Source organism: Cherax quadricarinatus, chromosome 67 (assembly GCF_038502225.1).
Source record: "Cherax quadricarinatus isolate ZL_2023a chromosome 67, ASM3850222v1, whole genome shotgun sequence".
Classification (NCBI taxonomy): domain Eukaryota; kingdom Metazoa; phylum Arthropoda; class Malacostraca; order Decapoda; family Parastacidae; genus Cherax; species Cherax quadricarinatus.
Genome location: NC_091358.1, coordinates 20,018,797 through 20,042,333, shown reverse-complemented (window position 1 = coordinate 20,042,333; position 23,537 = coordinate 20,018,797). Strand labels below are relative to the sequence as shown.

Genomic DNA, 23,537 nt, shown 5'->3' with positions numbered 1-23,537 from the left:
TGAACTGCTGTACTCCAAACTAACGCACTATGGTATCAGAGACCACTCCCTCAACTACCTAAAATCATACCTTAGTAACAGAACTCAATATGTGTATGCAAATGGTGCAAACTCTTCCACCCAACCAATCACAGTAGGAGTCCCACAAGGAAGTGTCCTTGGACCACTCCTCTTTCTCATCTACATCAATAATCTGCCGAATGCATCACAGCTGATGCAGATGACACTACATATGTCTTTTCCCACCCAAACACAGTCAATGCCGAATTGCAGAAAATATCTGCCTGGATGATGACAAATAAGCTTACCCTGAATACTGATAAAACCTATTTCATACAGTTTGGAAACAAAGCTGCAAATGATCCAATTAACATAAGGATAAACGGATCATCAGTCACAAGACTCACAGAGGGAAAATTCCTAGGTATCCACCTTGACAGTAGCCTTAAGTCCCGGACATACAACAAATCACCAAGAAAATCTCCAAGACTGTTGGCATACTATCAAAGATAAGGTACTACGTTCCACAATCAGCTCTCCTGGCACTGTACCATTCACTCACATACCCTTATCTTACATATGGCATTTGTGCATGGGGATCAACAACATCCAATCACCAAAAACCCCTAATAACCCAGCAAAAGGCAGCAATAGGAATGATAACAAATTCCGACTCCCGCCAGCATACTCCACCAATTTTCAAAAGTCTGAATCTGCTCACCATTAAGAACATCCATACTTATTCATGTGCCTACTACATACACAGAATAATACACGCAAATATATACCCTCCACTCAAACTTCTCCTCACCAACCTAAACAGGACACATGACCACAACACAAGATACAAATCTCTTTTTGATATACCTCGTGTCCATATCACACTGTGTAAAAACTCTATGCACATAAAGGGCCCCAAAATATGGAATTCATTACCAGAAGATATTAAAGTAACACAGTCTGAAAATCAATTTAACCCTTTCAGGGTCCGTCCCGTAGATCTACGGCTTTATGGTGAGTGTCCAAACCGTAGATCTACGCCATGAGCTCAGCTCACTCTGATAAACTGTGAGTGGTACATTTGGGCCTAGATATGAGAGAATACATCTATGTGGTATGTGTGCACCACATAAAACAGATCCTGCAGCACACTGTGTATAATGAGAGAAAAAACTGAAATCATGATTTTTCGATTAAAACAGCAACTTTGCAGTGTTTTTTCGTATGTTTTTTATAGTTGTATTTGCGATTTCTTGGTCTCATTTGATAGAATGGAAGACATATTACAGAAATAGAGATGATTTTGATTGGTTTTAGCACTGGAAATGGCTTTAAACTGAGCTCAAAGTAGCGGAAATGTTAAATTTTTGCCGATATTCAAGAGTAAACAAACGACCTCACACGTCTAATACATGTCAGCTGGTGGGTCTAATATACATTCACAAATATGGTGATGATATTTATACAATTATTACAGTATTGCATAACAGTAAATCTTCTATTTTTTGGTGTGAATAAAAATTCATTATGTGAATAAAAAATCAAAATGGAATTTATTTGTAAAGCCTCAAAACATAACTAATGAACAGAGGAAATGTTAGTTTAGTGCCAGGAATGCCTACATTGTTTATTCTGGACCCTATTTTGAAATTGGAATATTTTGAACTTTGTGTTAATTGGCCAAATTAACAATTTCCGATCACTTTATTTTGTAGTTGAAACAGTTGACTTGGCGATTTCTTGTGCTCAATCGATAGAATAGAAGTAATACTAGTGAAATAGCTAAGAATTTGGTTGATTGGAATAATGTAATTGGCCTAAAATGGGAGTCAAAGTCGGCAAAATCGCCGATTCGTAAATATCGCTGACACATCAAAATTCGCAAGAGCATAATTTCGTCAATTTTCCACCAAATTTCGTACTTTTTGTTTTATTACCTTCACAAAAAGATTCTCCACGATTTCATAAGAAAAAATAATTTTTTTTTTTTTTAAATTCTTGGACACTGGTGCGTGACTCCAGATTTGGGCCTTGGACCCTGAAAGGGTTAAGACTCTTCTCAAAAGCCACTAAATCACCCAAGACTAAATGCTAAATACTCAGTACAGTGGACCCCCGCATACCGCTGGCATCACATAACGTTAAATCCGCATAACGATACATTTTATCGCTAAGATTTTGCCTCGCATACCGCTAAAAAACCCGCTCAACGCTATTCATCCGAGACGCGTCTAATGTGCGGCCTGAGCCAGCCTCACATGTTCCGCTGGTGGCATTGTTTACAAGCCAGCCTCCACGGTAACATCCAAGCATACAATCGGAACATTTCGTATTATTACAGCATTTTTAGTGATTTTACCTGCAAAATAAGTGACCATTGGCCCCAAGAAAGCTTCTAGTGCCAACCCTGTGGTAAAAAGTGTGAGAAATATTATTGAAATACTGTGGTACCATGGTCAACTGCTGCTGCTGCTGCTGTAGCACTGTCAGCTGCTGCTGCTGCTGTAGTACCGTCTGCTGCTGCTGTAGCACTGTCTGCTGCTGCTGTAGTACTGTCTGCTGCTACTGTAGCACCGTCTGCTGCTGCTGTAGCACTGTCAGCTGCTGCTGTAGCACTGTCAGCTGCTGCTGCTGTAGCACTGTCAGCTGCTGCTGCTGCTGCTGCTGCTGTAGCACTGTCAGCTGCTGCTGCTGCTGCTGTAGCACTGTCAGCTGCTGCTGCTGTAGCACCGTCAGCTGCTGCTGTACCACAGTCAGCTACTGCTGCTGCTGTAGTACCATCTGCTGCTGCTGTAGCACCATCTGCTGCTGCTGTAGCACCGTCTGCTGCTGCTGTAGCACTGTCAGCTGCTGTCAGCATAGTTGCTGATCCCTGTGTTATATAGCATAGCATATTAGTATCATCCATGTGCTTTAGATAAGAGATTCCTTGTAGGCCTGTGACTTTGTGTGACGTCACTGGATGCGCATGTGTAGGCTCATACCTCTGCCTTCCCCTCAGTCGGCGTAGACCTACAGGCGAAGACAGGCAGAGGCTGGGCTCCACATTCATCATCACAGTCTGACAATATATATGTTACCATCCAACAAGTGTGTCTACCTTCAACCCTCGATATCTCCATTTAAGAACCCCTTACGAAAAATGGTGGCAGCGGTGGGATTGTAATTCTGATGATTACAGCGATTTCTGGAGATAAATTTCGACCTGCAAGACGGCCATTTCGTGTCACAAGTAGGCCTACCGTGGTTGATGCCAGCCAGCTACCTCAAGCCAGTTCTCCCGTCCAAGCTCCTACCAGCTTCTACATTATTCACTGGTCAGTCTCTTTGTATTAGTGTGTCTGCTTATTTGCATCACTCCCGAGGGGTTGACCCAAGTTTGCAAAATAAGCCAGCTTCCAGTCTGTGGTGAGGAAGCCCAGTCGAGCTTAGTCTACTTCATCCAATTCCTTGCCTGCCAAGCCAGCTTCCACCTCTGTTGTGCTCATCGTGTGAAGTTGTCAAGCCATTCTGTGTGAAGGGTTAAGATAAGCCAGCTAGCAACTAACCCAGGTGTCTTACCCCAGTACTCGAGCAAGCCACGTGAGTAGTCTTCATCGCTTGTGATTCAAGCTCCAAGCATTCTGAGTGCTCTTTTTCATCCTTGTGGTGTTGTGGTAATTCATGGGTTTGTTTTTAAGCCAGTCGGCTTAGAATTATCTTCGCGGCAGTGTGGCTGTTCTCAGTGAGGCTTACGCCGTTCAACCCATAAGCCCAGCCACCCACGACCATGTGTGTCGCACCATTGCTGGTCTTAGCCCTGTTAACCCACAAACCCAACTACACTCAGCCATTACCAACTCACCTACTTCTTCAGTGTTTTGGTGAACTACTAAGGGTTGTAGCACCATATTTTAAGGACCACATAGGGGGTCAAGAGCTAGTGTGTGTTTTGTGCCACCGTTAAAAGCCTCCTGTGTGTCTATCGCCGATGTAAGCGCAATTCTACAATCACCTGTGCAGAGGACAGCAGCAAGACCACATAAACAATCCTCTACTCTCCACTACCATCAACCTCATTCTTCACCAAGTCGTTACAGCGATAATTTTTTTTTTCATAGAGACTTTTGTGAGTGTTGAGACATTTCTTTTGTGTTTCCAGTGATTTTTCTCTTAGTGACATTCAGTGACTCTTGATCAGACTCAGTGTTTATCATGTACTGATTGCATTAATTTCTTTTAATCTCCTTTATTCAGTGTTAATTTTCGTGCATTATCTTATATCTGTTGTGTTGTGTGTCTTTTTATACACTTGAAGTAAGTACCTTAGTGTTTTTCCTTTGTTGTGTGTGCAACATATGAGCAGTATAGAACTTGTGTTTACACTTCACAATCACCTTGTGTTCTTAGTATTCCAGTGAAGTACAGTGGACCCCCGGTTAACGATTTTAATCCGTGCAAGAGGGGTAATTGTTATGCGAAATAATCGTAATGTGAATGAATTTTCCCCATAAGAAATAATGGAAATAAAATTAATCCGTGCAAGACACCCAAAAGTATGAAAAAAAAAATTTTACCACATGAAATATACATTTTCCCACACACAAAGAGAAGGATACATGCACAATAGTAGAGTAGTACATGCACAGTATATATTGTGCATGTACTAGTCTACTAAATGAAGAATAAATGACACTTACCTTTATTGAAGATGCAGCAATGACTGATGAGACACTGTGTCCTGGGAGTGCCTTTTCCTCCTGAGTACTGTAGGTCCTGTTTGGCATTTTCTTCCAGAACAGGCCTTATCACACTGTGTATGCCACTACGATTCTTAAATCTCTCAAACCAACCTTTGCTGGCTTTAAATTCACCAATATGAGCACTAGTTCCAGGCATTTTTCCCTGTTCACCTGGGTGTTAGTCGACTTGTGTGGGTTGCATCCTGGGAGACAAGATTAAGGACCCCAATGGAAATAAGTTAGACAGTCTTCGATGACACTGACTTTTTTGGGTTATCCTGGGTGGCAAATCCTCTGGGGTTAATTGTTTCTTGGTATTCTCAATAAGCCACACTAACAACGGTGCTACAGCAGCAGCAGCAGCTGACAGTGCAGCAGCAGCAGCAGCTGACAGTGCAGCAGCAGCAGCAGCTGTACCACCAATAGTAGCGATGGTTGATTGGGGTTTATTATACAACCTGGCCAGCTCGGAGACATGCACTCCACTTTCATACTTATCAATGATCTTTTTCTTCATCTCTATTGTAATTCTCACCCTTATTGCTGTAGGGTTGGCACTAGAAGCTTTCTTGGGGCCCATGGTCACTTATTTTCCAGAAAAAGCACCGAAAACACTGTAATAATACGAAATATTCCGATTGTATGCTTGGATGTTACTGCGGAGGCTGGCTGGTAAACAATGCCACCGGCGGAACATGTGAGCGTGGCTCAGGCCGCACATTGGACGCGTCTCGGACGAAAATCGGTAAGCGGGTTTTTAAGCGGTATGTGAGGCAAAATTTTTGCAATTAAAGTAAGCGGTATGCGAAATAATCGCTATGTGATGCCATCGTTATGCGGGGGTCCACTGTATTTCAGTAAATTTTTCACCTCATATTCTGCATCACAACTCAGTGTTGTCTGTTTTTTTTTTCTTCCCAGCTTTTGTGTATTTTTGTTTTGTTCCCTGTGTGTTGAACATTCTTGTGTTCATATTCTTTCATTTAGCCAGTGTCTAATTTGTCTTATTTCCACAGACAATAGTGCCATTATTTTGTGCAAGCAAGAAATCATTTTTACAAAATTTTTCACACATCAAGTTTCATTGCAAGAAAATTCTAGTATTGTGTTTGTTGATGTGTTGTGTTCTGCATCACTGTAAGTGTTCAAACTTTTGTTATGTGTTTTAGCACCTATTATTTTTCATGTTTCACTGAACAAATTCACTCTTAGTGCAATTTTTAAGTTCTTCTTTTAGAGTAAATTGTTCTTTTGCTTGTTAAGTGTTGTTTAAGTTGCAGTTAAGAGGCAAAGAGTTCATTCCTTGATATATTTCTTTTCTTGTGTGTGTTATAATTTTTATTATTGCACATTGGCTCATTTTGCAATAATTCTTGTGCAAATATTGTGTTGCCATTAAAGTTTTTCTTGCAGAGATTCTAAGCAGTGTTTTTTTTTTTTTGATTAGCAATTATTTGCAATATTGCTACAGTTTATTTCAGTGCAGTTTCTTATGCTCTGTTCTGTGCATAATATTTTATTCTGTCTGTCATTTTATTTTATTTCAGTGAATTGTGCCTCTGTTTTTTTTTTTGCACAAGATTTATTGAGTCCATTTTAATATTTTTTTTTGATTGATTTATCATTTTATTGTGTATTTCCCTGTTGCATTGAAAGTAAAGACAACTCACTGTGCCATTCATTCAATTTGAAGTAAAAGTTGAGCAAATTAGATTTGAGTAAAGTACAAGTTCTCTTGATTTTCAGTGTTGTTCATTTCAGTTGCATATTTTTCTTGTGTGAGTTCTTTGCTTACTGTGTGACCTGTCAATTTTTAATTACTACTTATGCAGAATCGTTAAGCATTTTCTTCCCGTTTAAGCTTATTGTGTCATTCTTTCTATTTTTTTCTTGCCTTATGTCCTTGAGTAAGTTCCCTGAGAACATGTCCCAGTCACTTTTGAATGTTCACTTAGTGTATCATGCCAGTCAAAGTCAATATGAATCAGTCCACAGTACCAATATTCCCTTACTGACTGAAAGACAATTCCTAGCCCCTGAGCAATGTGTTTGTTCTCACAGCTTGTATCTGAGATTTGTTAAAGTGCTGTGAAATGTGAAGTTCAGATTAAGTTCCTATAGATCTGTGAATTACTTATTAACGTAGCCGAGCGGTCAGGCACTAGTAATACTGTCACTCCTGTCTGGACTCCAGCCACAACATCGTGCACGCAGGATAGTGCTGAGACTACTATCCTTGCGATGGCGATTTGTTCAAGTACTCGTTCCTTCCCAGGGGACGCTTTGAGAAGAACTTTACTTGCAATGAGTTATGCCATCTCTTGCTGATGCCACAAGCCGTTGCAGAAAGACGTTTCTGTGGCTAGTGTGCTCACTTGAGTGTTGTTGTTGTCCCTTGTGTTTCAGATGGTGATCCCATCCTAGTTGACAGTAATCAGTGCATTGTAAGAAGTTATTTCTCGAATAACTTTCACGTTGTTAACGTTTGTAAGTGTAGTTTCTTTATAGCTGATACCTCGTGTCACTGTGTGCGACTCAGATTGAATATCAGCATTGTTGACCGTATTCATTTCCTTTCCCTTTGCTTGCAGTTTGAGATAGTAGATTCGTTCTCCCTTGCTCATATTGCGTGTTATAGCGTTAATTTTTTCAACCGGGGGGAGTCATCCACTCCACCGAGTTTGTTCATTCCTCCTGTAAGAAAGAAATGATACCTTTATTCCAGAACAAACAGCCTACTGGAAGGTTAGCCAGATGGACCTTGACTATCCAAGAGTTCAATCCCACTTTTGAACATTTACCTGGCAAGTCGAATGTAGTCGCAGATGCTTTATCGCAACACGTTAGTGTAGTTACTGCAGATCCTCCATTTACTGTCGAGGATGTCAAAATGCCCAAAGAACAGATCCCATGTGGTCTGGTGTGATTCGATTCCTGCTCCAGGAAGATCTTGTTCTTACTGTGAAGCCACCAGCACCCATTAGTGACTTTGTAATGAGCCAAGAATTACTGTATCGAATAGTCGAGTTGAGTACTCCTAGCAGACGAATTAGTAATTCCACAGTCACTAGTGATTGTAGCTGTATCTTTTGTAGATACTTGTTCAGACTGTCCTCAGTCAAGGCATGTGTTAGCCATTGCAGAGGAATTCGATCCTCCCAGAGATGATAACCATTCTGCATACGTAAACCTTACCCTCGCAGAATTGGGTTTAAGTGTAAACAGCCTGTATAATTAGATGTCCGAGATGAATGAAATTATCAACTGTGTGTTTTGTTATTAGCTGATCAGTTTGTCAGAAATTTTCGTGTTCACGTTCCCTCCGTATTCTGAGAATTTGACAGTAATGATCTGAGTGCGCACCAGATGCCTTTGCTGTTAATTTCACCTTGTATATATATATATTTATTCTTCCTCAGAATCCGTAGAGTGCATGAATACAGATCGATCGATCAATTCCATCTATATTGTATAATGATTTGTTCTTATAGTTTGTAATGCATTACGTTAAAAGTGATTACGTTAACACCTATTATGTAAAACTCATGTTGTAACATCCATTATGATACCATCCATTAGTTCTAAGTTATATATGAATTTGTTATTGTATAGAATCAGCCCAGAACCGCCTGCCTGTTCAGCCTACAGATAGTGGTGTATGTCGAGACGACATACGTAACATGACCGAGCTGTCAGCATAGTTGCTGATCCCTGTGTTATATAGCATAGCATATTAGTATCATCCATGTGCTTTAGATAGGAGATCCCTTGTAGGCCTGTGACTTTGTGTGACGTCACTGGATGCGCATGTGTAGGCTCATACCTCTGCCTCCCCCTCAGTCGGCGTAGACCTACAGGCGAAGACAGGCAGAGGCTGGGCTCCACATTCATCATCACAGTCTGACAATATATATGTTACCATCCAACAAGTGTGTCTACCTTCAACCCTCGATATCTTCATTTAAGAACCCCTTACGATACTGCTGCTGTAGCACCGTCAGCTGCTGCTGCTGCTGCTGTAGCACCGTCAGCTGCTGCTGCTGTACCACCGTCAGCTGCTGCTGCTGCTGCTGCTGTAGTACCATCTGCTGCTACTGTAGCACCATCTGCTGCTGCTGTAGCACTGTCAGCTGCTGCTGTAGCACTGTCAGCTGCTGCTGCTGCTGTAGCACCGTTGTTGGTGTGGCTTATTGAGAATACCAAGAAACAATTAACCCCAGAGGGTTAGCCACCCAGGATAACTCAAAAAAGTCAGTGTTATCGAAGACTGTCTAACTTATTTCCATTGGGGTCCTTAATCATGTCTCCCAGGATGCAACCCACACCAGTCGACTAACACCCAGGTGAACAGGGAAAAATGCCTGGAACTAGTGCTCATATTGGTGAATTTAAAGCCAGCAAAGGTTGGTTTGAGAGATTTAAGAATCGTAGTGGCATACACAGTGTGATAAGGCCTGTTGTGGAAGAAAATGCCAAACAGGGCCTACAGTACTCAGGAGGAAAAGGCACTCCCAGGACACAGTGTCTCATCAGTCACTGCTGCATCTTCAATAAAGGTAAGTGTCATTTATTCTTCATTTAGCAGAGTAGTACATGCACAATATATATTGTGCATGTACTACTCTACTATTGTGCATGTATCCTTCTCACTGTGTGTAGGAAAATGTATATTTCATGTGGTAAAAAAAAAAATTTTTCATACTTTTGGGTGTCTTGCATGGATTAATTTGATTTCCATTATTTCTTATGGGAAAAATTCATTCGCATAACGATAATTTCGCATAACAATGAGCTCTCAGGAACATATTAAAATCGTTATGCGGGGGTCCACTGTACACACATACCCACTAATGTACTCCCACATCATAATTTCAACAATTACCTTGAACCTTTTATCCATTGTTGACATGAATATAATTGAATCATTGTTTTCACAAAAAGCATTTTCGAATATATCTTTGTATTATACAAATTTTGATTCATTTATAATTAATAATCTACTGTACAACTATGAAATAATTACTATCCTACTGCACAACTATGATATACTCCTTAGTGTTAAGTAGACTGTAAGCCAATAATGTTAAGTTGGCCCATAATGCCTAGGCATAATAGAGACTCTCTTTGCATTGCAACCCACTATTGTAAATACAAAATCTCAATGTACTATTTGCTAAGACATAAAAATAAATAAATAAATAAATAAATAAAGATGAGGTGAATCATAAAATTTGAGGGAAAAAGGGTATGTGGTGCACTTAGGATATGTGGAGACAAAGAATGGGAATGTATTAGAGTATAGTTATACCAATGCTCTTATATGGGTGTGAAACCTGGTTGGTGAGTGTTGCAACAAGGAGAAGGATGGAGGCAGTGGAGATGTCATGTCCGTGAGCAATATGTGGTGTGAACATAAAGCAGAGAATTCGTAATTTGGAAATCAGGAGGAGGTATGGGAATACCAAAAGTATTATCCAGAGGGCTGAGGAGGGGTTGTTGAGGTGGTTCAGACATTTGGAGAGAATGGAACAAAACAGAATGCCTTGGAGAGTATATAAATCTATGGTGGAAGGAAGGCGGGGTAGAGGTCGGCCTAGGAAAGGTTGGAGGAAGGGAGAAAAGGAGGTTTTGTGTGCAAGGGGCTTAGACTTCCAGCAAGTATGCGTGAGCGTGTTAGATAGGAGTGAATGGAGATAAATGCATTTTAGGACTTGACGTGCTGTTGGAGTGTGAGCAAAGTAACATTTATGAAGGGATTCAGGGAAACTGGTAGGCCGGACTTGAGTCCTGGAGATGGGAAGTACAGTGTCTGCACTCTGAAGGAGGGGTGTAGTGCAAGCATGCCTCTGGCAACAGTGATGATGAAAGTTTTTCTCTTTCAGGCCACCCTGCCTTGGTGGGAGGCCAGTGTGTTAATAAAATAGAAAAAAAATTCATATCACCTTTTATGTCATGAAATCTTTTCGTAATATAGTTTTTTTGACCTCCTTATTAGATTAGTTAGTATTGATGAGTAATATTTTGGTAGATCCTTTATTAGACACATTCTATAATGTTCTTCATATACAGTGGACCCTCGACCAACGATATTAATCCGTTCCAGAGAGCTTATCGTTAGTCGAATTTATCATTAGTCAAATTAATTTTCCCCATAAGAAATAATGGAAATCCAATTAATCCATTCCAGACACCCAAAAGTATGAAAAAAAAAAAAAATTCACATGAAATATACATTTTCCTACACAGAAAAAGAAGGATACATGCACAATAAATATTGTACTGTACTAAATGAAGAATAAATGACACTTACCTTTATTGAAGATGTAGTGATGAATGATGAGAGGAGAGAAGGGGAGATGGAGGTGTATTAATTTGGGAACAACTTGAGAGTCACTGGACCTCTGTCACACCAAAAATCTGTCCATTGAGCTCTTCCAGAACAGGCCTGTTTCGTCACAATTGAACACTTGTTGGGGTTGGAATTTTTCAGCTTTGCCATGGCTCATCACACTACGATTCTTACATTTCTCAAACCAACCTTGACTGGCCTTAAATTCACCAATATGAGCACTATTTCCAGGCATTTTTTCCTATTCACCTGGGTTTTAGTTGACTGGTGTGGGTCGCATCCTGGGGGGCAAGATTAAGGGCCTCAATGGAAATAAGTTAGACAGTCCTCGATGACGCACTGACTTTCTTGGGTTATCCTGGGTGGCTAACCCTCTGGGGGTTAATTGTTTCTCAGTAACTGTTTCTTGTTAAGCCACAATAACAACACTCTCTCCACATCTTCGAGTAGTACAGCTGACGGTGGTGCAGCAGCAGTTGACTGTGGTACAGCAGCAGCTGACCGTGGTACAGCAGCAGTAGCAGCTGACCGTGGTACAACAGCTTCAGCAGCTGACCATGGTACAGCAGCAGCAGCTGACTGTGGTACAGCAGCAGCTGACTGTGGTACAGCAGCAGCTGACTGTGGTACGATAGTATTTTGATAGTATTTCTCACCCATTTTACTACAGGGTTAGCACTAGAAGCTTTCTTTGGGCCCATGGTGGCTTATTTAGCAGTTCTTCTTTCTTTCAACACACCGGCTGTATCCCACCGAGGCGGGGTGGCCCAAAAGGAAAAACGAAAGTTTCTCCTTTTACATTTAGTAATATACAGTATACAGGAGAAGAGGTTACTAGCCCCTTGCTCCCGGCATTTTAGTCGCCTCTTACAACACACATGGCTTACGGAGGAAGAATTCTGTTCCACTTCCCCATGGAGATAAGAGGAAATAAACAAGAATAAGAACTAGAAAGAAAATAGAAGAAAACCCAGAGGGGTGTGTATATATATGTTTGTACATGTATGTGTAGTGTGACCTAAGTGTAAGTAGAAGTAGCAAGACGTACCTGAAATCTTGCACGTTCATGAGACAGAAAAAAGGACACCAGCAATCCTACCATCATGTAAAACAATTACAGGCTTTCGTTTTACAATCACTTGGCAGGACAGTAGTACCTCCCTGGGCGGTTGCTGTCTACCAACCTACTACCTAGGTTATTTAGCAGTTACAAGCACTAAAAACAATGGAATAATACAAAATGCATCAAATGTATGTGTGGAACCATCTGCCATGGCTTGTAAACAATGGCACACTAGCTGATGGCAGGGCAGCCAAGGTGCTCAGGCTGGACGGACAGGTTTGGGACAAATCATGTTGGTCAAGTTTCTCATCATTGGTCGGACCAAAATTTTTATACTCAAACGCTTCGTTAGTCGAATTTATCATTAGACGATGCCTTCGTTGGTCAGGGGTCCACTGTAGATGTTTTTTATCGATGGATTTAAGGATGCTGTTTGTAAGCCAAAGGCTGTTTAGTCTCTTTGCTGTGATCTACTGTACTTAGTTTTTATTGGGAAATGCATGTTATAGAGGTTTTGGGTTTTTTGTAAAAACAAAATATTAACACATTCATCAATATCGAGGTTGACTACTAGCTCATTCTGACAGTCGATGTTATTTAATGTTGAAATAAAGTTATTAACCGATGACTTATGTAGTTGGAAGGTGATCCTACTTGTGTCCTGGGACAATCTACGTAAAATGGTTATGAGAAAGGTGGGAGAGTGGTCAGTGGTGTTATCTGTGATTATACTTGCTTATAATGGGGATATAGTGTTTGTCCAGATATGGTCCAGTAGAGAGGCATTTGCTTCTTGTAGGTTTTGTTATAGTTGACAGAAGCAAGCAGCTGCTCAGTGTTTGTGAATTCAGTCACTTATAGGTTGTGGTCATAGATGAGGTTTATGTTGAAGTACCCTGTATCAGGTAGTGTTTATTCATCTCTGTGTCAGTTATCATGTTTCTTAGGTTTTCACTAAATGAGTAAATACTGGAGTGAGGCACTCTGTAGATTGCTCCAACTGTTAAAGTTTTTTTAAGGTTTTTGGACTTAAATTTAGCAAATGTATATGCACCATATTCATCGCTGGTGCAAGTAGATAACTCCAGAGTCTCAATACCTGCCTGATAACTCCGGAGCCTCTCTACCTACCTGATAATTTCAGAGCTTCTTTATCTACCTAATAACTCCAAAGCCTTTCTACCTACCTGATAACTCCATAGCCTATCTACCTACCTGATTACTCCAAAGCCTCTTTACCTATATGATAACTCCCGAGCCTCTCTGACTACCTGATAAATCCAAGGCATATACAGAAACAAAGTCATACAAGGAAAATTGTGTATAATAATGCTTCAACAAGACAGCAACTGTGAAAGCTAGAAGTAGGGTAGGCAGTTTTAACAGAGGACTAGTTAATAGGTTGACTGTGATCTCTAACATGACAGAAAAGAACATTACTGGTGTTGGCAAACCTAAAGCTTCTTTTGTGTTCGTTGAGCCTCTCAGAGAGTGATCAATTTCTCCAAACTATTGGTGAGGACACGAGGAACATGAAATATAGATACTAGGGGCATCTATAGCGGGAGGAAAGGCATGAACTAGATTATTGCCATATACGGAAGTCTCATGGCTGTAGATGTAATGCTCAATGCATGAGATGAGTATTCTTGTTCCTCATGGATCTGAGGTAGGTCAGAGGATTGTGGTCACTGAAGAGGGTGACCAAATGTGATGTGCTGGACATGAACACACTCTCTACAGGAGTAGAGAGTTTTGGACAGAAGAAAGTCTGTTTAGCACATGAGAAGGCAAACATTATGAAATGGGAAGTGTAGCCAAGACGAGAGAACGAATTACGAAGAGTGGAAATTTCCAAGTCAAGGAACTGAGGGTCACAAATGCGGAGGACACTGAGAAAGTGAGAAATAAGAACACTTCTTGACAGAGAGAGCATGGTAAGTAATGAATGTACATGCCACTGTGCCTAGGCTTGTGATAAACGGAAAAAGCAAAACCTGTATCCTAGCAGTGGACATATACATCAAGAAAAGAAAGCAAAGAGTGAAGATTCCCATTCAGCTTTAAACTTAATGGAAGGAGCAAGACTGTTAAGATCATCAAGAAATAGTTGGAAAAGACTAGAGTCATGAGGCCAAAAAGCGAAGATGTCATCTATATAGCGAAGCCAGAGGGAAAGTCATACCATTAGTACGAGGAAGAACAGTTTCCAAGTATTTCATATAAAGGTTAGCAAGAACAGGAGATAGACAGTCCATAGTGACACCAAAGCTTTGAGAATAAAATTTACCTTGAAAGGAAAAGGAGTTAAGAGTCCACACAAAGACGAATAAGATCAAGAAAGACATTAATAAGTACAGGGAGATGAAGTGACCCTTCACTGACCTTCACTCTGAGATAATTAAGATCATCATCAAGAAGGACAGTAGTGAAGAGGGACTCAACATCTTAAAAGGTCAGGAGAGAGCGAACACATTTGATGAAGTCTTGAGAGTGATGAACTTGAGCAGGAGAAAAAGTACCAAGAAAAGGAGTGAGAGTTTTGGCCAGCGAAGAGGCAAGAGAATAAAAGACAGAACCTCTGCAGGTTATGTGTGAATTGTTCCAGTCATGCTATTGTGCTTTCTTGTTCTTTATATATTTATTTATTTACTTCTACAGGAAAAAAATAAACAACATACATCATTATCACGTCGTTGCCATTCTTCGTCTAATCTTGAATTGACTTGACCATTCGCCTTGACAACGGATGCTTCTTTATCTACAACTTCCACGACCTTATTTGCTTTTTTCTTGTTTTTCGTTTTGCTGATTCCAAACGCCATAGCTTGTAACTGAGGAGAGAAAGTGCACGTTAGTTTATGTTGGTAAAATCTATTAAAAAAACACCTAGGGGAATTAAAGAAAAGAAAAAAATACCATGATTAAAAGAGAACCCAATTTACACGGGGGAGACGGGAACTTGCAATGGTGTTTGAGAGTGACTTGAACCATTAACTACTGACAAGTTAATGGTCTATGTCAAACCCAAACGTCGTCATAAATTTGTCTCGTGTGTCTGTGTGTTATTGATACAAAGTTCCTCAACAGTGCTATAGTGTAACTACACTTGTAAAACATCCCACTCCAAAACTGTTCAAGAACTGCCTGCATGACAGTGTCTTCCATTGCAGACACTGCAAAGCTCCAGGCGGACATCAACCGAATCTTTCAGTGGGCTGCAGAAAACAATATGAAGTTCAACGATGAGAAATTTCAATTACTCAGATATGGTAAACACAAGGAAATTAAATCTTCATCAGAGTACAAAACAAATTCTGGCCACAAAATAGAGCGAAACACCAATGTCAAAGACCTGGGAGTGATCATGTCGGAGGATCTCACCTTCAAGGACCATAACATTGTATCAATCGCATCTGCTAGAAAAATGACAGGATGGATAATGAGAACCTTCAAAACTAGGGAAGCCAAGCCCATGATGACACTCTTCAGGTCACTTGTTCTATCTAGGCTGGAATATTGCTGCACACTAACAGCACCTTTCAAGGCAGGTGAAATTGCTGACCTAGAAAATGTACAGAGAACCTTCACGGCGCGCATAACGGAGATAAAACACCTCAATTACTGGGAGCGCTTGAGGTTCCTAAACCTGTATTCCCTGGAATGCAGGCGGGAGAGATACATGATTATATACACCTGGAAAATCCTAGAGGGACTAGTACCGAACTTGCACACGAAAATCACTCACTACGAAAGCAAAAGACTTAGCAGACGATGCAACATCCCCCCAATGAAAAGCAGGGGTGTCACTAGCACGTTAAGAGACCATACAATAAGTGTCAGGGGCCTGAGACTGTTCAACTGCCTCCCAGCATACATAAGGGGGATTACCAACAGACCCCTGGCAGTCTTCAAGCTGGCACTGGATAAGCACCTAAAGTCGGTTCCTGACCAGCCGGGCTGTGGCTCGTACGTTGGTTTGCGTGCAGCCAGCAGCAACAGCCTGGTTGATCAGGCTCTGATCCACCAGGAGGCCTGGTCACAGACCGGGCCGCGGGGGCGTTGACCCCCGGAACTCTCTCCAGGTAAACTCCAGGTAATAAAAAAATTAAAAACTGCCTTCAAAAAATTTAAAAACCATTTCCAGAAACAATTTAAAAACTACCTCTAGAAGCAATTTAACCCTTAACCCTTTCAGGGTCCATGCCATAGATCTACAGCTTTGAAGCCAGGGTCCAAGCCGTAGATCTACGCCAAAATTCTAGCGGCTTCAAATTTAGCGCGAGGAGCCTGGTAGGCCTATATCTAAGATAATGGGTCTGCATGGTCAGTGTGCACAGTAAATAAAATATCAGGGTGCCCGCATGGCACTGTGGGAACGCCATCTGAGTACATTAGTTTACCATGCCTCACGGCAATGAAGCTCTCACTCCCAGGCGAATTGGGACTCTCCTCTTCCCAAGTGAGAGTTCTAACACTGATGGAAGTGGATCTGAAGAGGAATTCTATGGTTTTGATCAAGTTGTGACCGACAGCAATGCTCAGGATATCAAAAATAGTGCCAAAAATCCTGACGACCCCCAACCTTTGACCTCTGGTGCTGATGCCTCTCAGTCACATTCAATTGTACCTCGTCGCAAAGAGAAAGCTAGTATTTTCACGTGGTCAGGCCTCGGATTTGAGTAATAATGATGATAGTGACAAGGACTTTGATTTTATTGCTCTTGATGATCATTCAAGTAGTGACAGTGAGGAATCATATTCACCAGTGAAGCATCAGTTTATATGACACAGCATGTGCTCAGGTAGTGTACCATATGCAATTCCAAGGCGACGGAGTACATCCCGGAGTATATTCCGTGGCCTTACACCTGGAATAGACAGTGAAAGTTATGATGATGTGGCTACAATTGGTATGGATAGACCACAGGTGTCAGTAGGTGGTGGTGGTATCATGGGCACGCAGCATGCGGCACCAGCCCAGCCTGAGACACAAGCTGCTGACTCAGCAGGTCCAGGACAAAAAGCATCTTTATCCACCCCCACACCACAACCTGCTCAACCACAACCACACCTACAACCACAACCAGCTTATGATGTCCACTACCCACCAGCAAACCGCATCTGGTACTGGCAGCAAAATCCCAATTTTGTTCCCAATCCCCATCAGTTTGATGACACTCAAAGTGGAATCCTTCCATCTTGTTCCCTTGGAAACACTGCAAATGAACTGGAATTCTTTGAGCTATTCTCTGACCAGCCCTTGATGGAAAATATTGTCAGGGAAAGAAACAAGTACTATTTTGATTACACCACGGCAAATACAATGATATCACCACAGTCAAGACTACACTGGTGGAAGGAGATAACTGTGGCTGAAATGTACATGTATTTGCTTTTTTGCAACAATAATTCCTATTCCTCATGTCTATAAGCATAATATAAAACCATACTGGTCCACAGATTGGCTAATTTCTACCCTGGCCTTCAGTGAAATCATCCCAGTGAACAAATTCATCTTACTGACAAAACCAGGCCTGACAGAAATGACAGGTTACACAAGCTTAGAAATGTTTTTATGTATCTGAAACAAAAGTTCATTGTATACTTTTATCCAATCAAAAATCTTGCAATTGACGAGTCTTTGATTTTGTTCAAAGGTAGACTGTCATTCAAGCAGTATATACCTACCAAGAAGAAATGCTTTGGTATAAAACTGTTTGTACTCTGTAACTGACATTGGCCTGGTATTGGACATAACTGTATACACAGGAAGTAAAACATTGAAAGATACCAGGATGTTATTGGGTATCTTAGGTGAAGTAGTGAGAACAATGATGGCACCATATCTTGGTAAGGGGCATACATTATAATGTATATTGATAACTGGTACACAAGCCCCTTACTCATTGATTTCTTGTGAGTGAACATGACAGACGTGTGTGGCACAGTGCGTTCTAATCGTAAACATATGCCCAGGTCCAACGCAGGCACTCGTAGTAGTGAGGTGCAGGTGTTTGCTGCCAATGACATCACGGCATTACGGTGGCATGACAAACGAGATGTCACATTTTTTATATCCATTCACCATAATGAAATGAAAGACATCGGCAAGGTGGATAGTGACGAATGGATGTATTCTAAAACCAGCAACAGTGACTGACTACACACAAAACATGCGTTTGGTCGACAAATGTGACATGCAGATTGGCATTGCCGATTGTGTTCGTAAGAGTTACAAGTGGTACATGAAACTTTTCTTCCATCTCATGGACATTTCAATGCTCAATGCATAAAATGTGTACAAAATGAAGACCGGCAACAGACCACCATATGGTGAATTTTGTTTATCTGTCATCAGACAAATAATAATCAAGTACCAGGTCACAACACCTGCTATACAGAACTTTCCACAAAATGATCACCGATTACCCAATTGTTTGAGGCAGGAAGGTGATCACTTCCTAATACAGCTTCCTTCAACTAAGAAGAAATGGGCTTAGAAGAGATGTGTTATCTGTGCACAAACAAAAAAGCGGTCACAAAAACGCAGACACTAGGTTTATGTGTGAGGAATGTAAGACACCACTGTACATGACACCTTGTTTCAAAGACTTCCACAGACTGCAGCAGTTCTAGGAACATGTCCAATGACTACATATGTAAATATATATTAGAACATTACTAATATACAACATTTTTGCATGTTTTTTGTTGTAAGCAAGTTTTGTAAGCAATATAATGATGAACAAATTAGTGTGTTGAATACAATGAGTGTACATATATACATGATATTGGTCTCACAGGCCACAAAAGTTACTGAAAAAAAAATTAGAAAAGAAAAAAAGAAACAAATACGTAAAATAAAAAAAAAATGCGACTCTACGAAAGTCACAGATGTTGTCGCCATCCGATCACTGAAGGTCAACTTCACGCCTCCATATCTTGGTAAGTACAGATCGGAATTTGTTTTTTGTTTTATTACCTATAAAAAAATACTATACAGTGGACCCCCGACATTCGATATTAATCCATTCCTGAGAGCTGATCAAATGTCGAAAATATCGAAAGTCGAATTAATTTTCCCCATAAGAAATAATGGAAATCAAACTAATCCATGCAAGACACCCAAAAGTACGAAAAAAAATTTTTACCACATGAAATATTAAGTTTGATGCAACAGAATAATTACAATAACAATAGATTAATAACAATAGAATAATTGAAACTTACCTTTAATGTAGATCTGGTGATGATTAATGGGATGGGAGGAGGGGAGAGTGTGGATGGTGTTAGTGTTTAGAAGGGGAATCCCCTTCCATTAGGACTTGAGGTAGCAAGTCCTTTTCCGGGGTTACTTCCCTTCTTCTTTTAATGTCACTAGGACCAGCTTGAGAGTCACTGGACCTCTGTCGCACAACAAATCTGTCCATAGAGCTCTGTACCTTCCGTTCCTTTACGATTTGTCTAAAATGGGCCACAACATTGTCATTGCAATAGTCACCAGCATGGCTTGCAATAGCTGTGTTAGGGTGATTTTCATACACAAAGGTTTGCAGTTCAACCCACTTTGCACACATTTCCTTAATTTTTGAAGTAGGCACAATGGAGTCCACAACTGGGATAGGCTTCTCAGGGTTAACCCCAAACCCTTTAAAATCTTTCTTAATTTCCATACTAATTCTCACCCTTTTTACCACAGGGTTGGCACTAGAAGCTTTCTTGGGGCCCATGGTTACTTATTTTGCAGAAACAAGCACCAAAAACAGTGATAATATGGATAATATGGAATGTACCGAATGCATCCTTAGATGCGCGCACACTGGCTGGCGTGTAAACACTGGCACACACGGGGCAGTTCAGGCCACACGTGGACACGTCTCGTACAAATCGTATCGAATATCGGGTTTTCCATCAAATGTCGAGGCGAAATTTTTGCGTTAAAATGCATCGAATGTCTGATTTATCGAATGACGATGCCATCGAATGTCGGGGGTCCACTGTATTTCTGTAAGTTTTTTTTTTTTTTTTTCAAAAATTCTGTGGCTGACACTTCGAGATTTGGCCTCTGGACTCTGAAAGGGTTAAACTGTCAAAACGTAGATCTTCATTTTCACTGCCAGTGCTCTGAATATTTTGATTTTTTTTTTTTTAAATTAGAGAGAGCAATTTTCTGTGTAATAAAAAAAAAAAATTTAGGATCATTACTTACCAAGACATAAGACCGCGAAGTTGGCACTGGATGCTCACATGATAGCAATATCGAGTCCTGCCACTTGCAGAAGTGTTGCCGATATACCTCTTTTTCTTGTTTTAATTTTAATTTATATACAGTGGACCCTCGACCAATGATGTTAACCCTTAAACTGTCCAAACAAATTTACGTTCACATGTGTAGTGCTCCAAAAGTAGATCTACGTTTTTTACATATTTTCAAATATAACAAAAAAAAAAAAGATCAAAGTTTTTTTTGCACGTTTTCAAATATAAAAAAAAGAAAAGAAGATCTACGTGTTTTTACATACTTTCAAATGTTGAAAAAAACGTAGATCTACATTTGGACAGTTTAAGGGTTAATCTGTTCCAATGAGCTTGTCCTTAGGCGAATTCATCGTTAGCCGAATTAATTTTCCCCATAAGAAATAATGGAAATAAAATTAATCCGCTCCAGACACCCAAAACTATGAAAAAAAAAATTTTTTTGCATGAAATATACATTTTCCTACACAGAAAAACAAGGATACATGCACAATAAATACTGTACTAAATTAAGAATAAATGACACTTACCTTTATTGAAGATGTAGTGACGAGTGATGAGATGGGGGGAGGGGAGATAAAGGTGTATTATTGCTTGAAAGGGGAATCCCCTTCCATAAGGACTTTAGGTACCAAGTCCTTTTCCGGGGTTACTTCCCTTCTTTTTTTAATGCCACTGGGAACAACTTGAGAGTCATTGGACCTCTGTCACACCAAAAATCTGTCCATGGAGCTCTATACCTCACATTCATTTAAGATTTTCCTAAAACAGGCCACAACATTGTCATTGTAAAAGTCACCAGCACAGCTTGCAATAGCTGTGTCAGGGTGATTTTCATCCATAAAGGTTTGCACCTTTGTCCACATTGTACAAATTTCCCTAATCGTTGAAGAAGGCAACTTCTTCCATCTCTCTCTCTCCTCTCCTCTGTAGCAATTTCCTCAGTTGTGGTCTCTTGCTGTTGCAGATGCTCTTGCAGCTCATCAGTGGTTAGTTCTTCACTGTCGTCCTCCACTAACTCTTTCACATCCTCCCCACTAACTTCCAACCCCATGGACTTCCCCAAAGCCACAATAGATTCCACAACTGGCATAGGATTCTGAGGGTTAGCCCCAAACCCTTCAAAATCCCTCTCTTGTACACATTGTGGCCACAATTTCCTCCAAGCAGAGTTCAAGGTCCTGTTAGTCACTCCCTCCCAAGCCTTACCTATAAGGTTTATGCAATTGAGGATACTAAAGTGATCTTTCCAAAAATCTCTTAGGATCAATTGAGTGTCTGAGGTCATTTCAAAGCACTTTTGAAACACTGCTTTGGTGTACAGTCTTTTGAAATTTGAAATCACCTGTTGGTCCATGGGCTGGAGGAGTGGAGTGGTATTAGGATGCAAGAATTTGACTTTGATAAAACTCAAGTTCCACGCAATTTGCTCTGGCAAGTCTGAAGGTGTATATGTACTCCTTGAATTCCTGCACATATTTTTCAGCCGCTTTTTTGTCCGAACTGGCAGCCTCTCCATACCTTACCACACTGTGTATGCCTCTACGATTCTTAACCCGTAAACTGTCCAAACGTAGATCTACGTTCACATGCGTAGTGCTCCGACCTTTATTTTCTCCATGTAAAAGCGTGTAAAAAGAGTAGATCTACGTTCGGAGTGCTACGCACGTGAACGCAGATCTACGTTTGAACAGTTTAAGGGTTAAATCTCTCAAACCAACCTTTGCTGGCCTTAAATTCAATAACATCACCACTAGTTGCAGGCATTTTTTTTAATTAAATCGTCATGCAACTACTTGTCTTTTCACATATGACTGACTGAGAAATACATCTAAATCTTCTGACGGTGCCAGATTCACAGCAGTGTTTCCGGACAGCATCATGCGAGGGTATTGTGTACTATCTCCTGATATTTGTTTTTTGTTTACCCACAACAACAACAGTCTCTCAACATCTTCAAGTATTTGCGATCTCTGTTTTGAAAACATACTTGCACCTTTCACAACAACAGCTTCCTTGATTGCCTTTCTGTTGGCCAAGATACTAGTGATGGTTGATTGGGGTTTGTTATACAACCTGGCCAGCCAGCTGGGAGGCATGCACTCCACTTTCATACTTTGTAATTATCTCCTTTTTCAATTCAATTGTAATTCTCACCCTTTTTACCACAGGGTTGGCACTAGAAGCTTTCTTTGGGCCCATGGTGGCTTAATTAGCAGTTATAAGCACTAAAAACACTGGAATAATACAAAATGTACCGAATGTATGTGTGGAACCGACCACACTGGCTTGTAAACAATGGCACACTAACTGAAGGCAGGGCAGCTGAGGCGCGCTCAGGCCAGACGGATGCATGGATGCGTTCGGGACGAATGTTGTTGGTCGAGTTTTTCATCATTGGTCAGGCCAAAATTTTTACGCTCAAACGCATCGTTTGGCGATTTTATCGTTAGACGATGCCATCAATGGTCGAGGGTCCACTATAATTTTTATGTTCTGATAATTACAATTTATAAGTTCTTGTGATTTCATAGCGAATCTTTGTTCTGGCACTAATAATAGGTACTGAAGTAGTACTCAGATAGTCAAAACAGACTGATAGGTGAACATTTTCACCTGCCTTGGTTATTTACTATTGTCTAGAACTGCTCCCAACTCGACTAATTATGTAAGTAATATATTATTGTAAGTGCTTTTTTAAGTGTATTTTTGGGGGTCTGAACTGGAATAATATAATTTACATCATTCCTTATGGGAACAAATTCATTCGGTAACAGCACTTGAACAGCCTTCTGGAACGAAGAAAGTTCAAAACTTGGGGTACCACTGTACAAAGTATTTATAGGTCCCATCAATGTTTTAGACATGCTGGAGTAGTGTATATAAAACTCCTTGAAGCATGGTGTATTATTACTGTAAGACAAGTGTCACTGCACTGCTGACAGTGAAGCTGACAGTGCAGCAGTGGAGTGACACTTGATGAGCATGCACTGTTCCAGGGAACCCTGGCTTTATATGTTTTCACCGTTACGCACAAACATGTTTGTCTGTTTAGGTCTGCTTATCTGTTTATCTAGCTTTGCTTATATGTCTTTCTGTCTGCCTGAGTGTGTCTGTCTTTCTGTCTGTTTGTCTCTGTGTCTCA

At 40.6% G+C, this 23,537-nt stretch overlaps 1 protein-coding gene across 1 annotated transcript in view; it reads right to left on the bottom strand.

The window, feature by feature from the left end:
• The window catches only part of LOC128699576 (G kinase-anchoring protein 1), a 105,779-nt gene extending 90,813 nt beyond the window's left edge, over nt 1–14,966 (bottom strand). Inside the window, exon 1 of the mRNA XM_070099433.1 lies at nt 14,815–14,966. Within this exon, the coding sequence (XP_069955534.1) occupies nt 14,815–14,958 (144 nt within the window). The 5' untranslated portion in view covers nt 14,959–14,966. The remainder of the gene's footprint in view (nt 1–14,814) is intronic.
• Nucleotides 14,967–23,537: the final 8,571 nt, after the last annotated feature.